The following is a 12,577-nucleotide window of genomic DNA, read 5'->3' on the forward strand; positions in this document are numbered from 1 at the left end:
TTCTTTATATTAACTGCTCAGATTGCATACAGGCTCAGAGGCTCCACGGGCCATTTATGATTGGTCTGTGACTGCCAATCTTCATTAGGGCCCCCCTGGCAGCTACAAATGTATCACACTCCACTGAGAACACTTACCTCCCCAACACACTTACACTGTTTTAATCTGCATCTCTTTTTCTTTCATATAGTGTACATTCATGTATTGACTCCCCTGTCTCCCCTCTGGGAATCTTTTCCTCTGAGCCTTTAACATAAAATGGGCAGTAATCTTAACACAAGCTGAATACAGTCTGCATCGTAATTTATATTTACCGCTTCATTTTAATTGCTAGGAATTCACTGTTATTCCACTCAACACATCTTATAGTCATTGTTCTTTCACTGCTCCAAGACTCCCTCTCAGCCATCCCCCTTTCTACATTAAATTGCAGCCTCGCCTCCGCCCCCCTCCTTTTTCCATCACTATAAGTGCCTCCTCCTTTAACAGACGGCTCTGCCCGACCCACCCCACCTCCACCCACTTCTGTCTTCTCCTCTTCTAATAATTTTCCTCCTTGTGCTTTGCATGGAAGAACCTGCAGCATCCAGAGAAAGAGGGGATAGGATGGAGGATGTAGGGATGCTGCAGGGATGCTAGGCAAGAGGGGGAAGGATGCATTTAGGGATGATCTCATCAACCATACTTGAGGAGAACTTTTAGTCATTGAAACTAGGAACTGGGGTCTGGACAGTGGTTTTCAAGGACAGGTTAGAGAGAGAGGGGAGACGAGGAGCAAGGAGTGACAGCTGTTACACAGTTGAGGACGTGAGGAGATTTCCAGGAGAGAATGGGCGGACTAGGCTGGTGTCTTGCCACAGTCTTCGGTTGGGCAAAATTTTTCTTCTACTGCATCTTCCCATTTCGGAAACACGGGAAAAGCAAAAGCAAGGTACAGTCCTTATTTTGTATTTACTGTGAGTTCAACACATGCATGTTGAACTTTGCTTCAGTGACTGTGCCAGATTTGACTGATTGTAACAGAGAAAATCAAATGTAGCTCTATGAGGCTCTACAGATGGCAATACTGTTTGGTTTGGTCTGTCGGTTGGTCCGCTACTTTGGGCCAGACTGAAATCAACAACTGTTAAAGGAATTGCAAGGAACTATTACAGACATTCATTATTCCCTGGGGACGAATCCTAATGGTGGTACCCTCACTTGTCCTCTATAGTGTCACCATGGGATTAACATTTGTGATTTTGACTGAAATCTTGTGACAACTATTATATGGATTCCAATCAGATTTGGCACAGATATCCGTATCCCCCACAATACTTAAGTTGTTACCATTGCAGCAGCTGTACTTCGCATTTTATTCTTGTTAGCAAATGTTAACCTAGTTTAGCCTACATGGTAAACATTATAACTGCCATTGGCATGTTAACGTTATCATAATGAGCATGCTAGCATGCTTACGTTAGCATTTAGCTCAAAGCAGTGCTGTGCCTAAATCCAGCCTCACAGAGCTGCTAGCTTGGCTGTAGACTCCGAGTAGTGTTTAAATTCAATCTCTTTGTATACTGTAAATTACTTCTGTTCATTCATCGGTTTTCCCATCCATCAATATGCTGCCTTTACTCTACATTGCAAAAAATGCATCAAGTTCTGCACAGATTTCAAAATAAATTCAATTAATCTTTGTAAAATACTTATGGTGATATAGACAGTGCCATTAATGAAAAATATTGACCTAATGGACTGTAGCTTCTGACACAGGAGATATAAAATATTTGGAATATGATCTTTTGCTTGACCCCATTGCCAAATGTCCCAACATTTCCATCTGCGATTGCCAAATGACAGTGGAAATAAAATTAATATTTGTGTGATGCCCAGCTAGTGATAGGCACAGAGGATGAGACAGGCTGAAGAAATTAGTACATTAGGACACACACACACACACACACACACACACACACACACACACACACACACAGAGCAGGATATTGCCAGTTTGACTTTTCCCGATAGTAGATCTGTGCTGTCGAACAGAGCCATTAATCTTGCAAATGCAGCCACCGCTCAGTGTTTTACCACACACACCCTGAGAGTTTGACACACACCTTGATATACATACAGTATTCTTCTACACACACAGCTCACCGCTAATTAAAGCAGAAAGTGTTTTCAGTCAGTGGCTGTCTGGCCGCAGATACATTGTGGGTCTTTAGCATGCGTCTTCCTCTCCTTGGGTTGTGCATCTTCCTCTGCTGGCACTTTGATGGTCTCTGTGCTGTGAGGTGGTGTTCAGCAGGGGCGAATAAGCACTACCTGCAGTTGCCCTCAGTTCCGGCCAATCTATGTTGGCTGTGAGTGACTAAATCCTTAGAGCAGACACTTACTAGTGTGGTTGTGCTGTGAGAAGGATGACTGTGCTTTTAAGCAGCTGAATCCCTGCCAGGTCCAGGGATTCAGTTTCATAGGTGACCCTTTGCTGTGACCTGTAGAAGAGGGTTGACCCAAAGATACTTTCTTTGAGAATGATCAACTTTAACATTATTCCGACAATTGCCAGCTAAGGGGAATAGTGTACATTTTTTTTGGCCCTAGGCTGACTCAACATTGACATGCAGCAAATATGAATTTGTTTTTTTCTTTCTTTTTTTTTTTTAACAGTTGATTGATCTTCATCAGGAAACTGTAAAAAAAAAGGTATTTCTTTAGAGCCCAAAGTGATGTAATCAAATGCTTTGTGCCATCCAACACCACCAATCCAAAATCCCCTTAAGACAAGAAAAAGCAGCACATTTTCATATCAGAGAGGTTTAAAGTCCAGAGGAAATGGCTTTTTGGAGCATCTGGCCTCAGAATTGTGATGTATTTGCGAGTGAAACAGGATAGGCAAAAAATGATTAAAAATTTGCTGGGATTTGGTTTGATCATTGAAAAGTGGGCGTGTAATAACAATTAAAGCCTGTATTCTTTCTTAGTCTGTAACATGACAGTCTGGAGGTTTAAACTCCTGTCCTCTCACAGAGTTGGGGATGAAAACTAAACTTTCAGCTGTCAGAGAAAACTCTGCTGAGTTCAGACTGTTAACTTACAGCACAGCTACACTCACAGATAACTGAGCCTCCTACCTGCATGTCAAACAGCATCAAACCATAAACCTTCCCAAGACAGTCCAAATTTGTGTGGAGTCCTGCAGCGAGCAACAGATGTGAAGTCCGGCGGCCGGTGGCCGCTTGCTCCACTACCGTTCAGTGGCTAGTGAAACATCCTGGCACCGACTATTTACTGTAGTTTACCAGCCTGTCCCTCATGTGGCATTTGAAGATAATTACAAGTACAGCTGTTCTCAGTTTTCAATGTCCAATATTCCATCACTAACATTTTTGTCACGTCTTGTCTCGTCAACGAAAATGGAACATAGATTTCATCTTAGCTTTTATGATCAAGATCTATTTGAAGCTTATAATCGTCTCATTTTCATCATGGAAAAAAAGTTGTTGATGAAAAATTTTCGTCATAGTTTTTGTCAACAAAATTAACACTGTTTTGGAGGAAGGAAGGAAGACATACTGAAGTAGCATGCTGTTGCTAGCTAGCTAACCTAATCTTAGCTCTGTGCTGCTGAAAGTTGCACATTGATTAATGGGCGGATGTTGTGATATTGTTGGCTGGAACTGATGGGTACTAGCCTTTGTACTTTATTGTATTTTTTGGCATGTGTTGTTGGATAGATGCACAATATGCCTGGGAATGTGATCTTAAGGGGTTACAAAGGCATTTTTAATTTTATCTCTACTATAAATGGAGAATATTTGGATTTTTCATTAAAAAGTGCTTAAACTATTAATTGATCTGATCACATAGATCTGCACAATGATGCAGTCTTCTGTTCATTTTGCTGTTACTCATATATCTCATATTTAGGCTCAGTTGTTTACTTTACCTGATGTTGAGCAGTTTTTTTTAATGCAGCACAAAAAGTCTGCAAAAGCAGATTATTTGGCAGAAATAGAAGTGAGTAGTTGGCATAAGCAGTCACACCAATGAGTTTGAAATTTAGAGAGATACATAAAGAGTGGGTCCATGGAATGAAAAATTGCTAATGGAAAAAGATGTGGTATATTGTCACCATGCTGGTTTGATTGACAGGTGATCTGTGGGAAGTGTAGTGCAACCCTCCTGGAACCCCCTGCTCCAAAAATGTCTCCAAATTGAAATAAATAGGTCTTCATAATGAACACGTTCATGTTTACTAATGGCAATTCTTCAAAGAGGGAGCTGGACAAACCCAAAAGGCTTCACACCATGTACTGTAGGAGAATTGTTGTTGTGTTCCTGGGTCAGTGTGTTCTGGCCAGTCCTTCCTGTCAGTGCTACACAGCAGAGAGAACAGAGGAAAACGTGCACACACATGTGAGTGTTCTGCAAAGGGAGGGCCCGGGGTCTGTATTGTTTTCAACAGATGGGAGTCACGGGGGTGGGAAAGGGTGTGTTCGTGTCTGTGTGTGTTGGGGGGGCCTGCTGGAGTGTGTTCTTCCTCTGTCTGTCAACAAGTGAACTCCCCCTTCATCTAGCAGGTTCTAGGACGTCAGCCAAGATGAGAGGGCACACCCCTCTGTTTACACATTCACTCTCTCCTTATCTATCTGCGCTTATCTACTACCTCTATCTGTCTATCTGCTTATCAGATCCTAGTTTCTGTCACTTTATCTCGCCACCCCATTACCTTCTCTTCTGATAAATGTCCTCACTTGCTTCATTTTTTTTGGTGAAACCTTTTTTTTCGCAATACATTGTAGCAGGCTGCACAGCTTTGATCTATGTTCTGCTGCTGCTGTTTACCCATCTTTACTTGGTTCAAGGACAGTGACCTGTCACTGGTTAATCTTCTTAATTGTGTAAGTGCCTCGGCTGTCTGCTCTCGGCTCTGGTTTACAAAAGAAGACAGAAATGGTCAAGGTTAAAGAGGTACTAAAACAAATCGCACAAGTGATCTGATTAGCCTTGGAAATGTGCCCATCCTCCCTTTACTACATTGCAACCTTCCTCACCCACGCACACACACCCTCCTTCTGTTATCACTGCAATCCCTTCTATATTTAATAACTGTGTTCTGGACAAGTGTCTGATTATAAATGAGGAGGCACTTTTTTATGTGACCACCAGTGGGTGCTGTGGCTGCAGGTTGCTGTGTGAAATGTGCATGGTCTTTATGAAGTAATACAGTCTGTACCCAGTGATGTGCCAAAATGACTCTAAGACCTGGATCACTTTGTCTTTGAATATTATGGATAGATTTGTCTCAGTGTCATTATGTGAAGAGATCGACAATCTGTGTGTCAGTGTGTAACCTGTTAATATAAAACAACATCTAAAAATGCAAAAAAGATTTGTAAACTCGCAAAAATGTTTTGCAAATATAAAGCAGCTCTTAATTATTTATTTTTAAATGCTTCATATTATCTACAAATTAACTTACAACTCTAACTAGAACTTGATATCATTCCTTTGATGCCCTTTTTGTTGGCTGAGCAATAAATCCTGATGTTATATATAGAAGATATTTTGTTTATTAAAAAAAATGACGCATCCTGCACTGTCACACTAGAGTGTGCTGACAGGGACCTGGAAGATGACTTTATACAAGAGTAGAACATGATGTGCAATGTTGTGACGGTTTAGTTTTCATTCAAGTACAACTAAGCCCTGCTGGAGAACACACAAGTGCACAGTCATTCAGTGATATTGTTTTATGTTTCAAAATAGCCTCAAGCTGTTGTATACACTTTACTGTGGGAGGGAAGTTAATTTAATTAAACCAAATTAAAAGACATTTAAAGCTGCTATTATCAATAGTTGTATATTAACAATAGAATAAATGACTATGTGTAACATGCAAGGGGTCACTGGAAATGATGAACTCACAAACTTTATCCAACATGGCAGTATCTCCGACACAGAGCATTTTAGTACTGAGTTTTTTACTCACTTCTCTCTTCAACTCTGCAGCAAGCAGCTGTTTTTACTGACAAAGCTCTAAAACTATCCTATACGCTACCTGTATCAAACAGCAGAAAAAGTTTAGGAGTTGGTGGAGACCAAAACAGAGCTCATGGGAGTGTGAATATTGGACTGAAATTCTCCAGGTGGCCAAAACATGACTTGAGCCGATTACTATGGGAAAGTTGTTGTATACCTTGTTTCTGCTGAGTGACCAAAAGATGGTTGAATGATTGCTATCATGAAAACCTTGGATTCATTAATTATTGATGCTAATCTAAAAACAAACAGTTATGTCCATTACTAGGAAATATGTCTTGCATTATCAGGAAAACTGTGAATGTGTGATATTGCAATATAATGATGTTATGGGTGAAGACGAGAGACTTGAATCTGCAACTTGGAAGCAAGTCACACTTAAGTTGCACACAGTGACTTGAGACTTGACTTGAGCCTTGTCCTCAAAAGACTTGAGACTTGATTTGGACACAAGGTTTGGGACTCATAAACAATTTTTATTTATTTTATTTTACTTTTTGGTGCATTAACATAAACATTGAATGGCATTCCCTCCCTTATCTTAAGCATCTGGTGTGCATGGCCACAGATGGCTGTTACATAGTGCAACAAGACCACAGTGAGCTCACCTGCAACTGCTGTGCCATTTGTTACAACCTTTGGCTGTAATAACTTCACATGAGACCTGAACAAAAGAATGGATAAATGCAATTTCTGTAATACCAAAATAAAAAATGCTGAATCAACCACATTAAACTCTATCAGGCACCTGAACACATCTGGACAGCAATCTACCATTAGCTTGCGACTAGCTTTGGGAGGTTAACTTGATTAGATTGGTGTTTGCTGAATATTTTGAAAAGATGAGTGAGTGTTTGTTGGCTTGCCACACTTCTTCGTATAGAGTCCAGGCTTTGCTACGACAACAACAATGGTCAGGTAACTTAATCATCCATGTTCTGCTGCCACCATCTGCTGACTAATGTCAAACTGAGAGAAAGACCACGCAAATTATTAATGTCGGTTACAGGCAGGTTACAGGTTTTTTGTTGACCATGTAATGTTACAATAACAGTCTCATTAGGTTACCATTACACTGGGTTTGAGAGACTAGAGTGATATTAAATTAACAGCAAATTATGACATGTAAATAGTTATTGGAAAAAAGGTTACAGTTGTAACAATATTCTCCTGTTTCTCGGAGTAACTTAAGTCTTAATCCTTTATTTAGGAGCAAAATAGTTATTGCCTTTAAAGGAATGCTTTCATGGCATATTTTTTGCATTTTGCATTGCAAATGATCACATACGACAACTAACCCATGCCTATACTGAATGAAAATGGATATTGGAGTGATGATAATACGTGCTTCAGATTCCTTAGATATAGGTATGCATTGTTCAAAGCAGACTGGATGGCACGCCACAGATGATGGAGCCTTGCTGGCACTGGATGGCGAAGTGAGAACGATCTTGGACTCTTATGTCGGATACAAGTTAAATTTTGGTTGGAATGAAAATACGGTTGATGATATATTTAATCTCCAATGATGTTAAAATTTCACATTGTTTGGACGTTAACATTGTGACGTTTTGCAGACGGTGGGTTTTGCTCGCCGTACCTAGTTATTCTACGCCAAGATAACGTTGGCATTAGACATTTGGAAGATATTACATTTTCATCAATGTCATTTGTCATCTTTTTTCTATATCAATTGACGTTGGCATTAGATGTCCTGTCACCCTTCATCACAACCTAAATTCCATCAAATATCAACATCGGAAGATGTTGGTGGCCAGCTGGGAGTGCTCATTACAACCCTAAGAGACTTGAGACTTAACTTGCTACCAGAGACTTGACTTGGACTTGCCAAAAATGACGTACGAGCATCTCTGGTTATGGGTATTACAAAAAAAGTGCAAATTAATGCTGCAGCAATTGTTAGGTTAAGTCAATATGCTGAAATTTGCTTGGTTTTCTTTATTTCATAGCACTTTAAAAGTCACTTTTCAGCTTAGGGCTTTGACTGTTGGTCAGACAGGCTTGGATTTAGACTAGCAACGTTGGTATTCGTCGTGCATAATAATAATCATTATATTCATAATGATATATAATTGAAAAAAAATACTAAAAATATATTTTTAGTTTAAATCCTAGAAAAATAAACATTGTTTCTGCAAAGTTCTTTCATTTCTCAGATGATCGTTCAGTTGGACTGTGTATGCTGGTGTGTGTGTGTGTGTGTGTGTGTTGGCTGGGGGGGATTAAGTTTAAATGTTTTCTCTCTAACATCGTCTCCTTAGAGAATTTGTCTCTGTAGGGGTGGCCTGCAGGAAATACCAGGGGATTAATCCTCTGTGCCACTGGGTGAGTGTGTGAGTTTGTATGTTTGTGTGTGTGGGTGGGTTTGTGTGTTTATACAATGTGTGAGAAAGATGTGAATGTGAGAGTGGGAGAGAAATAGGTGGTTACTGGTAAATGTTTGTGTATATGCATATGGTGAATTTGATAGTTTAAATTATGTGTGTCTGTGTTTTCAGGAAGTAGTGGGCCAGGACCTCCAAATTTCCATCATGTGTGAGATTATAGGTCCATGAGTGTTTACAGGTGCATGTTGCCCACCACTGAGTAATAGTTACAATTTTGTGGAGGTTTGCAGTATTGTGTGTGTTTGAAAAATGAAGTACCCACACAGGGGGATAAAGATTCACACATGGGGCTAACATGGTCATTGATGAGCAGCAAGAACTTAATGAAGCAGCTTTTACTTCCCAGCCCCTCTGTGATCTTTCTCTGCTGTAAAGGGTGAAAATAGAAGGGTGCAGGGCTCACAGCTACTGTGGCAGAGTTAGATCCTCCAGGACTTTTTTTGTTTGGGAAAGGGAAATGTGTGAGAGGCTGAGAGTGAGATTGAGAATGTTGAAGGAGTGTTTCAGATGGTGAAATGATAATGCTGGTAGTGTTCTAGATTTTTCTTATTTTTGACAAATACAAGCCCCAGACCAAAACAAACGTAAACTGATTCTACTTTGGGGGTGGCAGTAGCTCAGTCCATAGGGACTTGGGTTGGGAACTTGAGGTTCCAGTTCACCTCCTGGGCACTGCAGAGGTGCCCTTGAGCAAGGCACCGAACCCCCCAACCGCTCGGAGCGCCTGTCATGGGCAGCCTCATTCTGACATCTCTCCACTTAGTGCATGTATAGGTCCTGTTTGTGCATGTGTGTGTTCGGACCTGTGTGTAATTGACAACAGAGTGAAAAAAAATGAATTTCCCTTCAGGGATTAATAAAGTATTAAAAAAAAAAGTCAAATATTGATATTGAAAAGTAAAATCTGATTTGACTGACAGAATTCTGAGTTGGATAAGCCCTAGATATTACTTTGCCTTTTTTTTTAACATGAAACTGTATAATTATGGCCCATGCTTTGATAATTGCGCCTTTAGCAAAAGCTTGAAGTCAGAAACTTTTCAGAGACTGCTTAACACATTATAAATTTTGGTCTTGTTGTAGGATTTGTTGATGATGAGAAAAAATGAAAAGATGCCTGCCTTATGTTGCATGTACTGGTCATTTATTTGAATCCCCTCCAGTGATGGATTTTTAAATGTACAAATTTAGTGAGTGCACTCATTTCTCCTGTCATAATTTAAGTCCCTTTTCTACATAAAGACAAATAAAATTCATGAGAGCTCATAGTCAGCTTCTAACTTTCACTGATTTGGGTGTATGTGCAAAAGGTGTTAGTGGAAGCAGGTGGCTGTAACTAATATGGTTTGTTAAGGAACTTTATATGTTAAGTTACAGCTGTTTTTTGTTGGAATTTGGACAGGTGTTGACATTTCTGAAGGACTGATAAAAAATTAGATATAAATACTGTCAAGCAACGTTAAGGAAAGTGGGTGTCAAAACTCAACTGAGCAGTATGTAAATTTCAGGCATTTTGAGCATTGGCTGACAATCTAAATAGCAGGCGTCTTTTCTGATGTCCAAACTTATTCAGTAAAGCATTTCTCACTATCAGGAGAAATGCCAGTGGACATTTCTCACATGGGTGAATGCAGGGGGAGACAGAGTTTATAAAATATTAAAATGGGCTCAATACAGAAATACACAGGGAAGCTGTGCAAGAGAGAGATGGAGGGAGGGGGAGGTGAAGTGGGACGGATGCTGAGGGGCACGAACGGGGAGGGGGTGGGATCAAGGAATGAATGAAATTAAAAGTGGTGAGACTTAGAGGGGTAAAGAGGGAGGGAGACATGGGATGAGAGAGAGAGGAGGGGCAAAAGAGATGGATAATAAGCAGAGCACCCCCTCCCCCTTTGCTCCCGTTGAGCGGTGGGGGCAGCCTGCACCCCCCCCCCCCCTCCAAAAAAAAATAAAGCTTTGTGAAACTTTCCCCGGCAGAGGGGAAGAGAGCCAGAGTGAGCACAGAGGAGAGGCAGTCAGGATTCAATTTAGAGGAGAGACACTAGAAGGAGAAAGCAAGTCAGACAGTGAAGGAGAAGGAGAGAGCAGGAGCCAGAGGTGAAAGAGAGTGTGTACGTCCAGAGCGGTCATGGCTGTGCAGCATAGGGCAACTCTTCTCCTGGCTGGATTATACTTAAGGAAGCCCACTGAGCCCACTGGTCTGTAGCAACAGCAGCAGCAGCAGTAGCATCACTCTGCCCGTCACCATGCCGTCTGTTTCTCTAAGCCTGCCAGCAGCTCTGGCAGGACCTGCACGCACCTGGGTCTGTCTGTCCTGCATGTTCTGGGTGAGATAACTTTTCAACTGGAATTGCTTCTCTGGCTCATGATTGATTTGTAACTGTCAGCACAGAACTTAAGTCACTTCTATGACTTGTTTGCAGAGCTCTGTGCACAACCTGGCCATGCAAATCTAAAAACATCAATGTCATAGTAGAATCATAAGTTTGCCAGTAGTGCATGAGTGATTTCAGTGGCTGACAGATTCAGCTTGATGATGCAATTAGTCACAATGCTTTTGTTACAATTTTGCACCACTTTGAGAGAAGCGGCTGGCTCATATGAGGGTGGATACTTCAGGCAAGTATCATTTGAGAAACCTGATCAAATCAAGCCAGGGTTCTATTGGGTGGTCTGCTTGTCGGGGGTTGGGTTGAGGGTTGGGACCCCGGCTGTGGGGGGCCTTGGCACGGTGACACATCTGAATGAGAGAGATATTATGAAGGGGAAAGGGAGGGTGTGCGATCGCGAGACAAACTCTGTATTGTTTTCTCCCTGGAGAAACATATTTAGTATTTTCTCTCCAGCTCCACGTACAGAGTAAAAACGTGTCTGCTCTGACACTGAGTTGAATTAAATGAATCCCCTGCTCTCTTCCCCTCAGCCTCTCTTTCTCACCCTTTCCCACTCCCTCACTCCCCCTGTGTCCTGCTCTTTCTCGCTCTAGGTGGTTGGGACACACAGCTATTTTTGCTTTCTCTTGTATAATTCAATCTGCCGCGCATTCCCGCTCACAGTAAGGGGTTGTTTGTGCACTTGTGTGCCCTCTAAGCTGTGATGTGGTCAGCGAAGAACTGTGTTCATGTGTGCGTGGCCACGTTAAAAGCATTGTGACTGTGGTTTCGACATTTGTCTTAAAACACTGTGAGTGCTTTTCCTAATTTGTGCTGATATGAAAGAACATTCCTGGCTCAAATATACAACATAGCATGCTGCTCTCCTCCTTTTCAGCTGAATAGGGGATGAAAGAGGAGAGTAGCTGAATAGACCATTGAGATCCATCCTTCCCCATTCTGCAGTGGTCCTTTGGGACATGACTGCACACCACTGACAGAGCTGCAGTCCTTGGCGAGGAGACTGGATAATCTTACAGAGCTCTTCATCAGTTAATTACCGTTCTTTCTTTTGAGGAGCGGGAGGCGAGGTGAAAGGGGGGTCGTAAAAGAATCTCAAAGCCCCCCAGCTAAGCTCTGGGTCACTGATTGACTGCATCAGAGAACTGTATGACAAAGCGAGCTCACTTAAGGAGGCGGGTTAAATCTGAGCCTCTGCATTAATAGCAGATCTTTGTTTGGCCCTAAAACAGCCTTAATTTGGGCACATCTCAACAGATTGGGATTAGAGGTAGTTGAGAATACCTCTAACCCTTCACTGAGAATGTGCTTCTCTTTCCAATCAAAACACAAACTTTTGCCAAAAGATCTTCCAAGACCACTTAAGATCAGGAAGAGCTGCTTGCTGCTCAAATGGTAGTTCTTCTTTCTGATGATATATTGTTGTACTTCTGTCTAGACTGATCAGGTTTTTGTAGTATGGATACAGACATACTCCATGGGCAGCTGGGAAAGTGAGTACAGCTGCAAAAGCTGTTATGAGGCAACAGAGAACTAGAAGAGAGAGATGGGTACAGGGAGAATGAGCATGTGAGAGTGAGTAAGTACAGATGCAGGAAACAGACCATCTCCATGAACTAGATCTATTCCTTAGCCTGGCCTCAAATAGGGAGGGTTTCCTCCTCTCAGAGCAGGATGGTCCTGGATAAAGGGAGATTTTTCCAGCAGAGAAACAGAGAGAAAATGCTCAGGGAAATATAGGAA

At 41.5% G+C, this 12,577-nt stretch overlaps 1 protein-coding gene across 8 annotated transcripts in view; it reads left to right on the plus strand.

The window, feature by feature from the left end:
* tns1b (tensin 1b) overlaps window positions 1–12,577 on the plus strand; it is a 229,245-nt gene that overhangs the window by 34,778 nt on the left and 181,890 nt on the right. The window contains exon 1 of one of the 8 annotated variants that reach the window (XM_049594654.1): window positions 10,452–10,768. The exons of the other annotated variants lie outside the window; for them this stretch is intronic. Within the exon in view, the coding sequence (XP_049450611.1) occupies window positions 10,688–10,768 (81 nt within the window). The 5' untranslated portion in view covers window positions 10,452–10,687. Of the gene's footprint in view, window positions 1–10,451; window positions 10,769–12,577 lie in introns of those variants that run through there. 8 annotated transcript variants of the gene reach the window in all.

Source organism: Epinephelus fuscoguttatus, linkage group LG13 (genome assembly GCF_011397635.1).
Source record: "Epinephelus fuscoguttatus linkage group LG13, E.fuscoguttatus.final_Chr_v1".
NCBI lineage: Eukaryota > Metazoa > Chordata > Actinopteri > Perciformes > Serranidae > Epinephelus > Epinephelus fuscoguttatus.